At 34.3% G+C, this 19,022-nt stretch overlaps 1 protein-coding gene across 6 annotated transcripts in view; it reads right to left on the bottom strand.

Moving 5' to 3' along the window:
* homer (protein) overlaps positions 1–19,022 on the bottom strand; it is a 455,167-nt gene that overhangs the window by 47,403 nt on the left and 388,742 nt on the right. For all 6 annotated transcript variants that reach the window (XM_068356886.1, XM_068356888.1, XM_068356891.1 and 3 more), the window contains 3 exons: positions 10,101–10,257; positions 9,712–9,843; positions 4,601–4,808 (listed from right to left, as the gene is read on the bottom strand). In XM_068356886.1, coding sequence (XP_068212987.1) covers positions 4,601–4,808; positions 9,712–9,843; positions 10,101–10,257 — 497 coding nt within the window. The remainder of the gene's footprint in view (positions 1–4,600; positions 4,809–9,711; positions 9,844–10,100; positions 10,258–19,022) is intronic.

The following is a 19,022-nucleotide window of genomic DNA, read 5'->3' as shown; positions in this document are numbered from 1 at the left end:
TGTTTTATCAGCTATTCAACACAGTCTCTGGCCTTAACTCGGAATGAAAAAGTTTGAACACCATATGAACAGATAAGCACACTCTAAAGCATTCCTAATCTCCCCAAAAATCCCCAAGAATGAAAGCCTATTAAATACTAAATCAAAACAACAAATTATCCCATGTATCCCTGAAGCATAATCTTACAAAAGACATAATAGAATTCTTCTTAAAATTAAAATACAGTATTCAATTTCATTTAAGTTGTAACATGTATTTGTTCAAGGTCCATCTTTAAAACTTTAAGATGTTATGTATATAATTTGTGCTAGAATAAACAATTGCACTAAAATGCAGATATCTTATAATGCATGCAACAGCACAAAACTGCAATCCTCAAAATGCTACACTTAAAGCAATAATTTCCTGCCATTAAAATAAATTTCCATGCAAAGACAACTACAACACAGTAATTACAATTAATCAAAACCTAATACATGGACAGCTGCCTGCTAGTATCTGCAACAAACAAAGTGGTTAAGCTTTGTTTCAGACCTTTCCCTTGGTTTCAAACCCAAAAATCAACTTCTCCTAACATTTGTAACCTGTAACTAAAATAGACTTTAAATATTTACTCCATAGCCTGTTCCCTTTTACAACTTATCAAACTTCATGCACTCATATAATTCATATCACTTTATACCATACAATTCAATATGGCAGCACTACTTAATGCATCATCTTGTTAGCCATTTTGGCATAAAAGCCACTAGGGAAATAAAAGCTTTAAATGAATAATTAAATTTTCATATAACATAATAAAGTGACATTTTTTTAGTTTATGAAAACTAAAACTAAATATGGCTATGGTGCTCATAACTGAAACTTAACCCTGGATAGGTACGGTGGGTCGTTCGCGACCCCGAGCGTAAAAAAAAAACAGGTTTTTCTCACGTGACTCAGCCCCGTGACTGAATTTGTGGGTGATCGACCTGCAGGAGGTGTCTCCCCTACACGCTCTAGTAGTGTCCAGATGTGCATTGCTGTAGCTGTACTCCTTCCCCGATTTCTGAGACGAGTCGGGGTCGTTCGCGACCGAGTTTACCCTTCTAAGGTAGTTTGCATAATTATCAAAGTTATTACGTATTATGAAATTGTCGTAGAATGGTGCAACTTGTATAGGTTATCAGTTGTGGAAAGTCTTGGTGGATTGTTTGGCTACCATGTGCATGATTTTTTTTTTAGTTAAAATGTCGTTCATCACCACGAGGACCATTTTACCGCGATTGCCCCTTTTTCATTTTTTTTCATTTTTTTGCCAAGTCATTTTTCCGTAAGATATTGCCAAATAGTGTCGTAAAACTTTTGCTTGTTTAGTGTTGGAAAGTGTGTCTAGATGATCTGGCTACCCATGCATGACTTTGTTTTTGTCAGATACGACGTAGTTATTGGTATATTGGGTATTTAACTGCGGTTACCAATTTCTGTTTTTTTTTCAATATTTGTAAAAATTACTACGTAGTAAGGAATTGCCGTATATTATTCATTTTTTTTTCATGTTTATGTGTTAGAAAGTGTGCCTTGATGGTTGGGCTAACACGTGCATGTCTTTTTTTTTATCTGAGATGCCGTATATTAGAATGTCGGGCATTTTACCGCGAGTACCCCTTTTTCATTTTTTTTTCATTTTTTTGCCAAGTCATTTTTCCGTAAGATATTGCGAAATAGTGTCGTAAAACTTTTGCTTTTTTAGTGTTGGAAAGTGTGTTTAGATGATCTGGCTACCCATGCGTGATTTTGTTTTTGTCAGATACGACATAGTTATTGGTATATTGGGTATTTAACTGCGGTTGCCAATTTCTGTTTTTTTTCAATATTTGTAAAAATTTACTACGTAGTAAGGAATTGCCGTATATTATTGATTTTTTTTTCATGTTTATGTGTTAGAAAGTGTGCCTTGATGGTTGGGCTAACACGTGCATGTCTTTTTTTTTATCTGAGATGCCGTATATTAGAATGTTGGGCATTTTTCCGCGAGTGCCCCTTTTTATTTGTTTTGCATTTTTTTGCTTAGTCATGTTACCGTAAGGAATTGGCAAGTAGTGTCGCAAAACTTATATTTTTATAGTGTTGGAAAGTGTTTCTAGATGATCTGGCTACCCATGCCTATTTTTTTTTTTAGCCAGATATGGCGTATATATAAGTATGTGTTCGATTTTCCTGTGATTGCCATTTTTTCGTTTTTTCCCATTTCTTTCAAAATTACTACGTACTAAGGAACTATCACAGAGTAATGATTCATTTATATGTTTATTTGTCGGAAAATGTGCCTTGATGGTTTGCCTAGCACGTGGCTGAAATTTTTTTTTTCTGAAATGCCGTATATTAGAATGGCCATTTTTCCACGAGTGCCTCTTTTTATTTGTTTTGCATTTTTTTGCTTAGTCATGTTACCGTAAGGAATTGGCAAGTAGTGTCGCAAAACTTATAATTTTATAGTGTTGGAAAGTGTTTCTAGATGATCTGGCTACCCATGCCTATCTTTTTTTTTTAGCCAGATATGGCGTATATATAGGTATGTGTTCGATTTTCCTGTGATTGCCATTTTTTCGTTTTTTCCCATTTCTTTCAAAATTACTACGTACTAAGGAACTATCACAGAGTAATGATTCATTTAGATGTTTATTTGTCGGAAAATGTGCCTTGATGGTTTGCCTAGCACGTGGCTGAATTTTTTTTTTCTGAAATGCCGTATATTAGAATGTTAGCCATTTTTCCGCGAGTGCCCCTTTTTATTTGTTTTGCATTTTTTCGCTTAGTCATGTTACCGTAAGGAATTGGCAAGTAGTGTCGCAAAACTTATATTTTTATAGTGTTGGAAAGTGTTTCTAGATGATCTGGCTACCCATGCCTATCTTTTTTTTAGCCAGATATGGCGTATATATAGGTATGTGTTCGATTTTCCGGTGATTGCCATTTTTTCGTTTTTTCCCAATTCTTTCAAAATTACTACGTACTAAGGAACTATCACAGAGTAATGATTCCTCTAGATGTTTATTTGTCGGAAAATTTTGTTTACTTTTTTTTGATTGAATATCATCAAATTTTTTTAGCTAAAATATTATATTGTTTTACATTTTTTTTTTTCGATTTTATTTCCCTTCAAAAAAATTTTTTTGGGTCAGAATTTTAATTTTATAGTCGTAAAATAATCGACAATTATCCAGCAACCCACCATACAAATTTTATGCATATCCAATAATAATTAGATTAGTAAATAACACCTTGAAATTGACATACCCTTCCTACATTTCAAGTGGCAGATTAGGGAGTCTGAGTCAGTGTGGTTGGCGGCCATTTTGTGGACATATCCGAAGCGTAAGCTGCCCTATCTATATATATTCTTGTTCCCTATAGAATTTGTGATATTTTGGTATATTTTTACCTGCATAAATATCATATTATATATTAAATATATGTATTTTTTTACGAAATTTCTAAGTACTCAAAAAATTACCTTTAGATATGGCCCCTGATATAAATGTAATTTACAAAATAATGAAGATTTTTTTACATATTTCTATTTTAGGATAACATATGTTTATTCCCTAAAAAAATTAGCCACTTCCTATTTCATTTGGGTACCCAAAAAAATTCATGAAATTTGGACAAATTTTTTTGGCCAAAAAAAGTTACCCTTTTTTTCTCATTTCAGATCTTCACCTCCATGGGTCTGACTTCATCCAAAATACATCAAGATGTGTCCTAAACATTCAAGAATCAATTCCTAAAAGGATTTGTGTATATATGTATGAACTTTTTTTTTATGAATTTTTATGTCAGGTCTTTTTTTTTCTACTTAATTTTTAAAAATATTTATAATAAATAGTTTTTCTGCAGATGAGTAGTATTTATCTTTACAGTTGTTTTAAGCATTCATTGAATTTTTTTTTGGCAAAAGAAAAAAGGAGGTTACTGCAAAAACTGATTTTTCAAGAATTTTTTTTGGCGTCGGGGTCGTTTGCGTCCGAGTATACCCTTAAAGGGGTGTCCGAGGAGCGTACCTATCCAGGGTTAATATCTCTACTACTTAAAGCCAAGACCTCAATATCTTAAAAGGGCAGCTTCATTTTGAAAAAGTTAATAATCTAACTTGAATTAGAATTTTTTTTTTTTTTTTTTTTTTGTATTTACTACCCAAATAAGAACTAATTCATATTAAGCGCAAAAAAAACAAACAATTAAGGAAAACAAACACATAGCATAGTACAGTATTTACAAAAGAAATAAATTAGTGCAAAAAGCATTACTACCTCGATGTGTATCCACCTAAGGATAAAGGTGCTAAGTCACATTAGGCAGATTATCAACAACTCCTGGCACTCTCTTTAAAGATGTAAATAGCATCAAGCAAACACAATTAAAGGCATTCATCATCAGTAAGACTAATATAATCATGAACAATAATATACTGTCCAAAATTAAAGCTGATTTGCATATATAGCTACCTAAAAAAATGCAGTTATTCAAAAATTTATCAAGTCTTTGTCCAGTCAGATTATGAATTCATATTAGTGAATAGAAAATGAATAACTATTCCCTTAATAAGACAAGTCCTACCTGCAGTAATTGCATTTTCTCCGGGCATGCCCTCTTGGATTTTAGCTCGTGAGGTAAGGGGAGAGGCTGTGGCAGAAGCAGGCCCCGAGGAAGATGAGACAGCTCCACCACCTCCACCAACAACACTTCCACCACCACCTCCACTAATTGTACCATTGGTTTTTCCTGACCTTGTTGCTTCTTTAACTTCTTGGAATTTTTCAATAAACTGTAAACACAAGAAATAGAGAAACCATATAATACAGTATATGAAATGTATGGCCTATTTACTTACATTACAATTACAGTATTGTATAAGGAACTGAAAATCAATTGAGAAACCTTAAAGAAATTGTTTAACCATACTCCATAAGTTATAAAAATTGACACATATAAAGCTTTTGGAAGGCTAAAAACCATTACACCTTTAACTTGAAAACCATGTTTTACATATCAAATTATACCCACATCTCACATCTTTTAGATTGAAAAGATGAATGTCCGTTTACACCAATATGTAAGGATGAACATTATGGCAACATAGCATAGGGGTTACCAGTTTTTTTCCATAATAACAGACACAAATGATCATTTATAAGAAATTATCTTGTTAGCCTAATGTAAAAAATATGCAATGCACCTTGATAAATTTATACCCATGACTGAAAAAGCATTTTTTTGTGAAACCATATGGTTATAGTCTTGTCTCTATGCAATCCAGAAACTTAGGCATTATACAGGTCCCCATTCCAGATAACCCTAGACTTCCTGGCTTCCTTTCTAGTCCACCTCTTTGAAGAAAGGAAAGTTGAAGCTATCAATATTCTTATTGTATAAATCTGCAAAGATAGAACCTCTCAAGCTGGCTTTTAATTTGGATTTGGACTCGGACATGTTCCACAAGATTACACAATCTTTTGCCTTACAACAACCATGATGGCTAACAGCTTCAGTGTCCTGGACTTAATGATTGAATTTTCAACCAAGTTATATAAGTGTTTAGTTTGTATTATTTCCCTCAAAGAGTTACTTCAGAAGGCTATTTTTTTAATAGCTTTAGCTTTGGGAGGAAAATCTGCTAATTTACAACATGGTATCTTCATCTCCTCCTACCCCTATTGATGCAAAGGGCCTCAGTTAGATTTTGCCATTCATCTCTATCTTGAACTTTTAAATCAATACTTCTCCATTCATCATCATCTACTTCACACTTCATAGTCGTCAATCATGTAGGCATAGGTCTTCCAACTCTTCTAGCACCTTGTGGAGCCCAGCTGAAAGTTTGGTGAACTACAGTAATCTCTCTTGGGGAGTATGAAGAGCATGTCTAAACCATCTCCATCTACCCCTCACCATGATCTCAGCCACACATGCCACTCGAGTAATCTCTCTCATACTTTCATTTCTAAACCTGCCCTGCCATTTAACTCCCAATATTCTTCTGAGGGGTTTGTTCTCAAAACCTAAGAAAATCTGTTGGATATTGTTTCCTTATCATACCACGACTCAAGTCCATACAGTAACATTGATCTCACCAAAATGATATATAGCCCAATTTTTATATCTAATTTCAGGCGATTTCAGTTCCAAATTTTATTTAGCCTAGCCATTGTCTAACTGGCTTTTTACAATCTTTCATTAAACTCAAATTATAAAGGCCCTGTATTAGAGATCATAGTTCCTAAATATTTAAATGATTCTACCTCATTAATCCTTTCCCTATCCAATGATATTTCATCTACCATCGCATAGTCCATTTTCATCATCGCTGTCTTTCTTCTATTCATTTTGAACACAGCCTCAACATTGTATGGAAAAAAAAGAATTCCTCACCATCACTCCTAATTGCCTCTTGATTCTGACTCATTGCCTCCTATTCTTAGCCAAAAATAATAAGCTTCTCCAGAGGCGGGATTCTCTTTACATCACCGTTTTACATCCGGGGGATGGTAACCACTGTTCAGTATCTATCTTGCAGGCATACCTGCAGTTCCATATCTGCAGAGGGTAGTCTGTTTCTAAATACCAAGAACAATAAGCCCCTTTCTAAAGGGGCTATCCATATTCTAATTATCTTCTTGATCAAAAAGGCACCCTCCCTCCATCCCTAAAGACCACGATGTGAGAAAAATACCTCTCTCATTGGCATTTACTACTAAAATGCAATTTCAGGAGATACTGTAGTACAGAGCTTTACGGGTTGGTCTGGAGAGTATTTTTATGAAATTACCTGAAATAAATCCAGGTAGCACAGCATATCTGCGTCATACTCGGCTCATCCTTGACACTACGGGAGGTAATCCAAATGTAGAAGAAACCCCTCATCTTAGCTCCTCAACAGACTGACCATAACAGGTACATTGATCCCCTCCTGTAGTCATCTCCTATGAGACGAGTCTCAACCTGTTATGTTATGCTAAACAACTACACGCAAGATCTAGTACTTTCCTTGGTTGGAGATGAGTGTCCATTTTGATAAACAAGTCTACTCTAATGTTCTCTGGTACAGTATTAGTTTTTGGACCACACCGCACATTAACCATAAAAAGGGGGTTTTGATAGGAAAAACCTAATTTTGGGGAGGTATTGTGAGGCCTCAGGTAGTGAAGGGAGGCATACAAGCCTTACTCTAATCATGAAAGATGATATTTGAGTGGATACTAGCGACCAGGTGGCCTCGGTTCTGATACCAATGCTGGTTCTTGGCGATGTGATATTGGGCATCCAACGCATTTCAACATAAGAGTGTCTGTGACGGATTCCATAGACCCCGAATACATAGGTGTTCCTTATAGTGTCTGTGACGGATTCCATAGACCCTGAATACATAGGTGTTCCTTATAGTGTCTGTGACGGATTCCATAGACCCCGAATACATAGGTGTTCCTTATAGTGTCTGTGACGGATTCCATAGACCCCGAATACATAGGTGTTCCTTGTACTACCTAAATCTGTGCTGATCACATTGATAAACTAGCCTTAGAGCAGAACAATATTTCTTTGGTATTTTCTGGTCATCTTGGATTCCTGTTCTTGCTTTTCACAGATAAGTTCGTGGAGACCATACTTTACATCACCTCACCAAAAAACGGATTTTGAGCGATATCCTAGAGGGAAACCTTTAGGGTACTCGCACCAGAAGTTAGAATTCTGTGATAACCTTTAGTTTAATTCTCTGGGAATATCCCTGTAGTTAAATATACCCTAGGAAGATACTGAAGGAACCTTCCATCAGGACGTCATGGCTATCTCACCCAAAAATAGGTTTTACTACATCAAAATCCCTTCATTATGAGGCTCAACACTGAGAGGTATTAATAAATTACCTTTCAAGTATCAAAGCTTACACTAAGAAAAATATTTGTTGCAATAATTGGAAATATACCTGAAGTAAAAAAGGGTTTCAAATGAAAAAAAAAGTTTATGCGCCTTACAATTTACATGCCCACTAAATACCTTTCCCTTTGTTATCTGTGCTAAGTAAAGTTAAAATACTATAAAGATAACTCTCATGGAAACAAGAAAATAAATCACTTTCTTAAATAAGTACCGAAAGCAATAAACCCATTACTCTTGTAAAAAATTAAAGGATCAGACATCATTATCAGCTAGGAATTCCATGATAGTAGAGTCATAGTATTAACAAATTATCTTTATAAAAGCAGCCAAGGACAATGGTAGTAACATATAATGTCAAGAGAATAAAGGTTGACATAATCAACCATTTTCATAAGAAAACCAAATGAAATGTACAGGAAACCTCCAAATTCCTATAGGCTTATTATTTCTATAAGCATCAAGAACTAGTGATATAAAAATATAATAATTTTAATCTTAATACTTGATTTCATTGTAGACTGACATTATAAAGAGTTAATATTGGATTACCAGCACTATATGATATATTATAGTCAGATGATGTGTAACTGTTGACCTGGATATCAAAACCTTTATCAACATTAACATATGGATAGACCTGAATAAAAATGTGGACTGCAGTTGCACCTCCAAAAACTAAACAAACCAAATTGCTCGTTAATGTAATGAAATGCTCGACCATAATATTTTGTTTCTAATGTTACCTCACACTCAAAAGGAAATAAACACACTTGGCAAATGAAAAGAGAGGGAATTAATCTTAAAGGAAGTTATAGACATGTCTCACAACAGACAGAAGATTATAGGAGTCAATAAAAACTGAAGCAGAAAGAAATAGTTTCTATGGCTGGAACTAAGATGAACAACAAACACTAATTGGTGAGATAGAAGGAAAATAGAACCATTAGTTTTTGTTTAATAAAAAAAATGTACTGTACACAATAAAAATATGGGCAGGGAAGACTTATAATCTCAAGACACATACTGTATTTCATCTAAAATTTAGTACAAAGAAGAACAATTTGTGCATTGCGCAGCCTAAAAACAAGAGTGCCTTCTCTTTGCGAAAAGGAACTTTATATCAAGGAAAGCCCACACACACTCCCTCATTGCAAGATATGATAACAAGTATCAACATTATAGATGCCACAAACAGATATAATTTTGTTTTGTTATTCTATACCCTTTGTCATACATATGGACAGCATAAATTTTTTAGAAGGCAACAAGCTACTTTTGATATAAAAAATCTGAATAAGAAGAATTTCTCCTTTTCTTCACTAATGACAACATAAAAGAGAAGCTTTAATAATGCAGAAATTTGATGTTTTTGAATACAGTTTGCATCAATTTGAAAATCTATTTGCATTCAAGTTCATAAAGAAGTAAATCAATTTTGGCTACCAATGTTCATATTCTATTCCTTGGGGTCGGGTAACCAATAACCAATTATAAATTTACATAAAACACCTGTATATTTAATATGATGAATTTTAGTTTGATAGGTTAATATTACAATGCAATCATTGAGTCTATAACAAAACTGTTGAATTGGGTAATCTATCATTATTTTTTTTAATGTTCCCTTGTTTTTGCATTTAATTTATCCAAACAAGGCAACCGAAAATCTGCAACCTTTGCCTTGCTATGGTTGGTAGTAGGGAAGGAACTGAAAAGATAATTACTGCAACAGAAAAAACATGAACCTGGAGACTTATTACTGGCACTGTGGAAGAAAGTTACTAAAGGCCTACCTTATTGAGCTCTGCTTCTGTTGAGAATCCAAGGCCATATACTGTGTTGGCTCTCATGTCAGACCACTGACCAAATTTTTGAGATGTCTTTGTGAACATCATATTTGGAGTAATAGTACTGTTGATGACTGCCTGTAAACAACATTAAAAAATCTAAAATCAATACAAAAAGAGGAATAAACAGTACCGCAAGACATAGCAAGTACTGTATCAATAATTTAGACAGATATTTGTTATAAGACAAAATTTTAAACAATGGGAAGTCAAGATAGTACTCATCATAAATAGATGCAAGTTAAAAAAAAAAAAGTTCACTAACATTCTGAGAGTAAAGTGCACCACAAATATTGACATATCAACATTTCTACAATAATGTACGTTCTACATACCTTGGTACCTTCGACAGAAATAATTCGATAGAGCTGCCGAGTGGAGTCGTAGAAGAAGGAAACAGATACAGCCGAGGAGGAAGCTGGAATCCACGACCTCTTTGTTTTCGGGTCGATGTGGAACACGTGCGCTTTGCACGTAAAGATGGGCTGCTCCCTATGTATGCCACATGAAAGTAAAAGAGAAAAAAAGTAAAACACAAGTGATTTCACTTCAAATCATCTAAAATTCTAAGAAACAAAACCAAGACAAGTCAAGTGAAAAATTTTTAAAATGTTATGCAAAAACTAATTTAATGCTTTGCTACTTTATCCATATTTTTTACTTCAACTTTTCTGTAATACAAATTCTCCTCAATAAATCTTGTTTTTTTTTTCTCTCTCTAAATCTATAATGCATTATTCCCACCTTTTTATTCAGTATAGTATAAACAAACACTACCATATGCATAGCGTACATGACATAATCTTGGATTTCAGTGACTTTACCATGCTAAATTTTCAGTAGCTCTTGGGTAGGCATGTCTCATATAATTCTTGATAACTTATATGGTTAAAAAGGCATGGATAAGTTAAATTACATTCCTTTTTGTCCTTTGATCTTTAAGGAAGACAACAACCTCCACTTTCATACCAACAACGTATGCCAAATCCAAAGTCTAACTTGTCTAATCAAAGCTAAGGTTGCATTCATTTTTTATGCTTGACCTCTACATTTGACATGACCTCACTTTGCGTATAGGCTTCACCACTGGTGATGACATACCAAATATGATAATTTTATCTTGCATAGATCAGTAGATTTGATACTGATTGAATATATATTCGACTTCTCACCTCAAAAAAGTGAAAGGTCACGTACTTATTTCACAGAATTTTCAATAAGTTCATGGTAACTACTAAGACCCTCTTTGGTAGGATTTTCATGAAAATCTACAGACATCTTCATGATAAAAAGTCAACACAAACTAACTGAGAGCAGAACTTTGCCGGATAAAAACAAAAAAATACCAATGATTATAGTTTACGATGTCATCACTGCTTTACAACTACCCCTGTTTAATGAGATACAAAATATTGTGTTCCGCAATTTTACCCATACGAATAATGCACGTATACTCTCTTGAGCTTTGCAAAAATCCCACGTATCACGCAATCAACACTAACAACCGTTATATGGAAAATTATTATAATTACTAAGCACTACTATTAAAATAGCTTTCATTTCATTTTTTTATTACTATAAAAGTTTCAATAATATACCAGCAAAGTAGTTCCAAATTAATAGGATTAGAGCATAAAGTTCAAATTAACTCAAGAGAAAAGATGAATGAGTCCTTAATCACTCTCTGCCAGTAGAAGTTTTCGTATTATCATAATTTATTTTGATTAAAGTCCTTTGGAAGTTACTATGCACTAATAACGATTCGTTCCGGGAAAACTACTTTTTCCATACAAATCCCTTTCATCATATATATATATATATATATATACATACATACATTATATATATATATATATATATATATTTATATATACATATATATATATATACATATATATATATATATATATATACTGTATTTATGTGAGAGAGAGAGAGAGAGAGAGAGAGAGAGAGATTTAACCTCCTTGGCCCCACAGTTGCCCTTAATAGGAATGAATGTGATGGGTGGGCCACCCTACTCCCACCCCTTCCCAATTCCTTTTTTTTCCCTCAAAACATTGCACCAATCAAGGGGATAACACGATACAAGATTACATCGGGAGTAACTCAACTGGATTTAATTACATTTCCCAAGAGAAAAGTAAAATAACCGGTGATGAGGTGTGGGACAGAGGTAGATGGAGAAAGCTGACCAGAAACATCGACCCCATGTAGAAGTGGAAGAAGAAGAAGAAGAAGAAGAAGAAGAAGAAGAAGAAGAAGAAGAAGAAGAAGAAGAATAAATGAAATGATCTTACGAAACCGATGAGACAAGCTATCTGTTGGACTTGAAGAGTTCGGAATAATTTGGATCTTCTGATTTTCTGTCACCATTACAGCTATTTATTTAGGAATAGAGGTGAAAAAATACACAAGCCCCTATAAAATTATGTATCACTGAAGTGACATCATAATTATATTACTCAAAATGCTCCTAATTTTTATTTTTGAGATTGTATACTTCACGATCAAGCAACACCTGGATTACATTTCCGTAAACATAATCGAATACATTTGGATCTCAAAGCTATTACCAGGATGCCCATCTCATATTTCATAGCTTACCACACGCAATATACATAAAGAGGCTATATTTGGAATACTGCTCTCGTATCTCAGGCGTTTCACTTCCTATTTTATTTCCTCGACAGGAAAGAAACATTGACAACTGGCCAGATCAGCGACAAAGACCTGACTTTTTCACTTGACTTTTTTCTCATTTCAAGGTGAGATTTGTGCTCTTTAACTACTGATACTTTTCTCTGCCACTTTTCCACTGAACTTAAAAGCAAAAACCCACTCCTTTCAGGCTATTTTGTAAAGCATGTAAGATTAATCCCTTAGGGTCGAAAGAAATCATGTTTTGCACTTTTGTGTCCCGAAAAGTAATCACGCATTTCTTCAGCTTTAAATCTTTTTTGTAGTGAACTAACATGACAAACCTGACTGGTATTGTGTGAAAATTAATAGCAAATTCAAACAAAATACGCATTCAGATTATTTCACATGAAAAACACATTAATTTTGCAAATAACAATATCCCATTGATGCCACAATTCCATCAATGTTCTACGCTGCAGAGGATGCTAATGCTCGAGCGTTTATGTGAGCATACGGCCAAGGAGCATCATTTAATTAACTTTTTATAAGATATTTGAATGCTTAAGATGAGCACACAGGTATCGCAGACGAAAATGACGTTTCGTTTTCTGTCTTAAGCCTTACGCACACTACTACGTCAATGACGCAGCCTCCGTCTCAAAAACCATCTCAACGGGAGTCAAGACTGTCTATTGCTCGCTGCCTCATTAGCCTAATTACCCTTTTGTTGCCATATCTTCCAGTGCTGCAACAGCTTCCTCTATTTCACTCCATCTCCTCTAAGATACAGAGGTGGGGGAGGGGGGGGGTGTTCCAGCCGGGCTTCCTTACTCCAATATCCGATCATGCTCAATTTGTTTATTTTGGCCGAACTAAAAACGAATTTTGACGTAGGAAAAATCTGTTTTTGGGTGAGATAGCCATGTCGTCCTGATGGAAATTCCTTCCGGCAGCTTACTACAGTATAATATTTCTGCGAGTGATATTACAAGAGAATTACCGTCAGGTATTACGGGGTTCTAACCCCCGGAACGACTATCCTAAGATATCGTGTATAATCAGGGACGTATCGTAAAATAATCAAAGATATCTGGACCCCAAACAGACTTAACCCAGTCTAGGAATCTAAGCATCTGATTTATACTTATAAGGAAATAAATATACTGTATTTCTATGTCTGGATAAATTCAACATTTACTTCATCAGGAATCTCAAAATTTAAATCTAATTCAACGTTTTTTTTTTTTTTTTTTGGTAACTCATACTGAATCTCCTTTCCAATTGCAAAGTAAAAGCCAAAGTCTCCCTCTCCCTCATTAAAATCATATTTTTTATAAAAATAACTTTTCTCGGAGACCATTCCTCCACTCGTCCTTACTGCTTCTTGGGTCTCCCACCCCTACCCCTTTCCTACGGTCATAACTCACATTAACAATAGAAGGGGGAGGAGGGGAGGGGAATAAGTGAAAGGTGGAACTCATTTAGATAAGATTAATGTGTTTCTCATATCCTCGCTTCCCAAGAGCTCGCATGATAATACTTATATGATTAAAAAACGCTTTATTTAGCAAGTGTTGACACCAGCAGGAAGCTTATTTCTGAAACTAGACGTAGTCAAATAAAATTTAAATTTTGAAATTGGAATAGTTTATCTTCCTCGAAATAGAGTATTCACTTAAATAGAAATATATATATATATATATATATATACATATATATATATATATATATATATAATAATAATAATAATAATAATAATAACAAAATTTTTAGGGAGAAACTACACGGAAATTCAATTCTTAAACCCTAGTCAACGCCTGAAGTTACAATATACTCCCATTAAAGAGACCATATTATATCATCTCATTTTCAAACTATAGAAATCATAGTAATCGCTAAATATCTACTAATAAAAATTCAATTTTAAGAGTCATTCCCTTCATTACTATAGTGTTCCCTAATTAACTAGTATTTCTCTATAGTCAAATATATCAATTGGTGGTATAAGCACCAAATTCTTAATTATTTGTTAATGTTACATAACTCTTCACAGAGAGAGAGAGAGAGAGAGAGAGAGAGAGAGAGAGAGAGAGAGAGAGAGAAATTATGTGAAATCTAGTCTATATATTTTATCTCTTACTCTAAAGGACTCCTAGTTGAGAGGTGTAAGAGAGAGAAAGAAGGTGATGCGAAATCTAAAGTATATATTTCATCTCTTACTCTAAAGGACTCCTAGTTGAGAGGTGTAAGAGAGAGAGAGACAAAGAAGGTGATGCAAAAATCTAAAGTATATATTTTATCTCTTACTCTAAAGGATTCCTAGTTGAGAGGTGTAAGAGAGAGAAAGAAGGTGATGCGAAATCTAAAGTATATATTTCATCTCTTACTCTAAAGGACTCCTAGTTGAGAGGTGTAAGAGAGAGAGAAAGAAGGTGATGCGAAAATCTAAAGTATATATTTTATCTCTTACTCTAAAGGACTCCTAGTTGAGAGGTGTAAGAGAGAGAGAAAGAAGGTGATGCGAAAATCTAAAGTATATATTTTATCTCTTACTCTAAAGGACTCCTAGTTGAGAGGTGTAAGAGAGAGAGAGAGAGAGAAAGAAGGTGATGCGAAATCTAAAGTATATATTTTATCTCTTACTCTAAAGGACTCCTAGTTGAGAGGTGTAAGAGAGGGAGAGAGAGAGAAAGAAGGTGATGCAAAAATCTAAAGTATATATTTTATCTCTTACTCTAAAGGACCTCTAGTTGAGAGGTGTAAGAGAGAGAGAGAGAGAGAAAGAAGGTGATGCAAAAAATCTAAAGTATATCTTTTTATCTCTTACTCTAAAGGACTCCTAGTTGAGAGGTGTAAGAGAGAGAGAAAGAAGGTGATGCGAAATCTAGAGTATATATTTCATCTCTTACTCTAAAGGACTCCTAATTGAGAGGTGTAAGAGAGAGAGAAAGAAGGTGATGCGAAAATCTAAAGTATATATTTTATCTCTACTCTAAAGGACTCCTAGTTGAGAGGTGTAAGAGAGAGGAAAGAAGGTGATGCGAAAATCTAAAAGTATATATTTTATCTCTTACTCTAAAGGACTCCTAGTTGAGAGGTGTAAGAGAGAGAAAGAAGGTGATGCGAAATCTAAAGTATATATTTCATCTCTTACTCTAAAGGACTCCTAGTTGAGAGGTGTAAGAGAGAGAGAAAGAAGGTGATGCGAAATCTAAAGTATACTATTTTATCTCTTACTCTAAAGGACTCCTAGTTGAGAGGTGTAAGAGAGAGAAAGGTGATGCATAATCTAAAGTATATGTTTCCTCTCTTACTCTAAAAGGAACTCCTAGTTGATACTCTAAAGGACTCCTAGTTGAGAGGTGTAAGAGAGAGAAAGAAGGTGATGCGAAATCTAAAGTATATATTTCATCTCTTACTCTAAAGGACTCCTAGTTGAGAGGTGTAAGAGAGAGAAAGAAGGTGATGCGAAATCTAAAGTATATATTTCATCTCTTACTCTAAAGGACTCCTAGTTGAGAGGTGTAAGAGAGAGAGAGAGAAAGAAGGTGATGCGAAATCTAAAGTATATATTTCATCTCTTACTCTAAAGGACTCCTAGTTGAGAGGTGTAAGAGAGAGAGAAAGAAGGTGATGCGAAATCTAAAGTATATATTTTATCTCTTACTCTAAAGGACTCCTAGTTGAGAGGTGTAAGAAGAGAGAAGAAAGGTGATGTGAAATCTAAAGTATATATTTTATCTCTTACTCTAAAGGACTCCTAGTTGAGAGGTGTAAGAGAGACAAAGGTGATGTGTAATCTAAAAGTATATATTTCATCTCTTACTCTAAAGGACTCCTAGTTGAGAGATATAAAAAATTCCAGTGTCCGTGAAAGAATGACAAGCAATCACAATAAAATCAAAACGCAACGTATGCTTTCACTCTCCCTAAAAAAGGAGAGAGAAAACTTTATCCCGTTCCAATCACCGTAACAATTGCCTTGGTCATAAAAGCGTGGCCACCGTGAGTGGCCTTCATGAAAGGGGACTAACTTCTCTTTCTATCTGCTTCAATAATCACGCAGGTTACAAACAGAATATCATATCTGACTTTATTCGTATATTCAATTTATTGGAAAATGTTGAATGGTGCTGTTCAAATTAATTACGCCAAAAAAGGAATAGTGTTCTGTTTCTTGGTCGTCTGTGACGGCGATAAAATGTAACCGTTTTTTTCAATAATAATAATAATCAAAAAAAAAAAAAAAAAAAAAAATTCACAACTTTTCAACCTATAGCATATTTCATTTTGTTCTAAAAAAAAAAAAAAAAAGGCTAAATCTCACGGAAATATAGATTAATCTCGTTTAATAAAAAAAAACTAACCTGCATACGTATATTTTCAGCATGTGTTCCGATGTCAAGGAAAATAAGAATACAATTTTCCTTTACACATTTTACACACGGCGAGAGAGAGAGAGAGAGAGAGAGAGAGAGAGAGAGAGAGAGAGAGAGAGTGAGAGAGAGAGAGTGTGTTTCATGAAAATAACTGTTCTCTTTTCTTTGAAGGATGCCCTTTTCTATCACGAGTTTGTTCCGACAGCACAAGCCTAATTTGATTTAACATTGCCAAAATACGCAATTCGTCCAACAAAGACACCAACAGTTCATTTTTTAAGGTAACCAAAGCTTTAATAAAAGACAAAACAACTGAGACGGAAAAAAAAGAGAGGAAACATTAGATATTTCATAAAAAATATACTCAATATATGAGATTTTATTGCAACGAGTATCAACAGCCATCTTTAATCAATTAAGACAAGAACAACCACTATATACGTAAATCTCTCTCTCTCTCTCTCTCTCTCTCTCTCTCTCTCTCTCTCTCGACCTTCTACACTAATTGATGCCTTACCCACCTTGTCAGTAATAGAGTTTTCTTCCACGTTCCAAACTTCCACTGCATTTTTTCCCCTTCTCCCTAATGACACACCAGTGTGCACATGCGTGCGTGTGTATGTGAAGGAAGGGAAAGGAAGGAGAGGGAGAGAGAGAGAGAGGAGAGAGAGAGAGAGAGAGAGAGAGAATCCTTGCTGAGATAGAACATCAAAAGTTCGCTTCGAATCGAGAGCAGCATTCCGGTAAATTGAAAGATTTTGTTGGAAATCAGTTGGCAGTAACGAGGCGATTTCAGCGTTGAAAGGAAATCATAATGGACATAAAAGAGAGAAAGATGTGAGGGCGAGGCGCACCCGTTCAACAGGACTCGGAATCTAACAAAATACGGGACAGCAAGCCTCTAATGGATTTGACAAAAAAAAAAAAAAAAAAAAAAAAAAAAAAAACTTTTCAGTAAGATCTTCAAATTACAGATTATACAAAATTGATTACAGTAACTACTTCAAATGTAATCGAATATGAAATGTGGAAAACAGAATAAAGAATCTAGGAATTTCGAAATGAACCAACCTCGAGTAAAAACCGTAAGGTATCGATCGATGGACGGATATTTTGAGGCGAGGTCAATTAACCTGACAGAAGATGAATCAGGTGCTTTCATGGGGGATGATAGATGTAGATCTTTCATGAGATGCGATGTACGTGGCCTGGCAAAACAGACAAATTATCGCTGACCATTAGGCCAAATTACTCACTAAATCAATTCGCTTTTCGGAAAATGTTCTTCATGAATTATTATTATTATTATTATTATTATTATTATTATATTATTATTATTATTATTATTATTTTGGGAGTAGACCCTCTTTTAAGCAGGTTTTATTAAAAGTGATTGCTGCCTCAGTGGCGTTAATCTTGTAATTAACTTTTTCTATTGTTCTTATTATCTTCTTCTCTTCATTTGAACAATCCGTCAGTAACTGGGAAAGGGACATATCAATAGGAAGGTGATGAAGACCATATCATTCACAATTTGTCTTTAATATATCACAACACATTGTAAAAGTAGAGATAATATGTACAAAGTATAAAACACTATCACAATGTTAGTGCACACAAAGTAATTGTCACTTTGTACATATTATCTCTACTTTTACTTTGTGTGCACTAACATTGTGATAGTGTTTTATACTTTGTACATATTATCTCTACTTTTACAATGTGTTGTGATATATTAAAGACAAATTGTGAATGATATGGTCTTCATCACCTTCCTATTGATATGTCCCTTTCCCAGTTACTGACGGATTGTTCAAATGAAGAGAAGAAGATAATAAGAACAATAGAAAAAGTTAATTACAAGATTAACGCCACTGAGGCAGCAATCACTTTTAATAAAACCTATTATTATTATTATTATTATTATTATTATTACTAGCCAATCTACAACCCTAGTTGGAAAAGTGAACATCAAAAAACGCTGTCATGGACCACATGATTAAAACTGATGGGAAGAGATACAGAGTTTCTACTGAAATTTCTATTGAGAGAAGGATCGCGATATATTTACAAGAGGCATAAATGAGAGAGAGAGAGAGAGAGAGAGAGAGAGAATGTGGGTTCATTAAGCCCTTTTCAGCCTTGAAATAATAACACACACACACACACACACATATATATATATATATATATATATAATATTATATATATACACACACACACACACACATATAT

This window comes from Palaemon carinicauda, chromosome 33 (assembly GCF_036898095.1).
Source record: "Palaemon carinicauda isolate YSFRI2023 chromosome 33, ASM3689809v2, whole genome shotgun sequence".
NCBI lineage: Eukaryota > Metazoa > Arthropoda > Malacostraca > Decapoda > Palaemonidae > Palaemon > Palaemon carinicauda.
The sequence above is the reverse complement of the archived record's forward strand: the minus strand, read 5'-3'. Positions and strand labels throughout refer to the sequence as shown.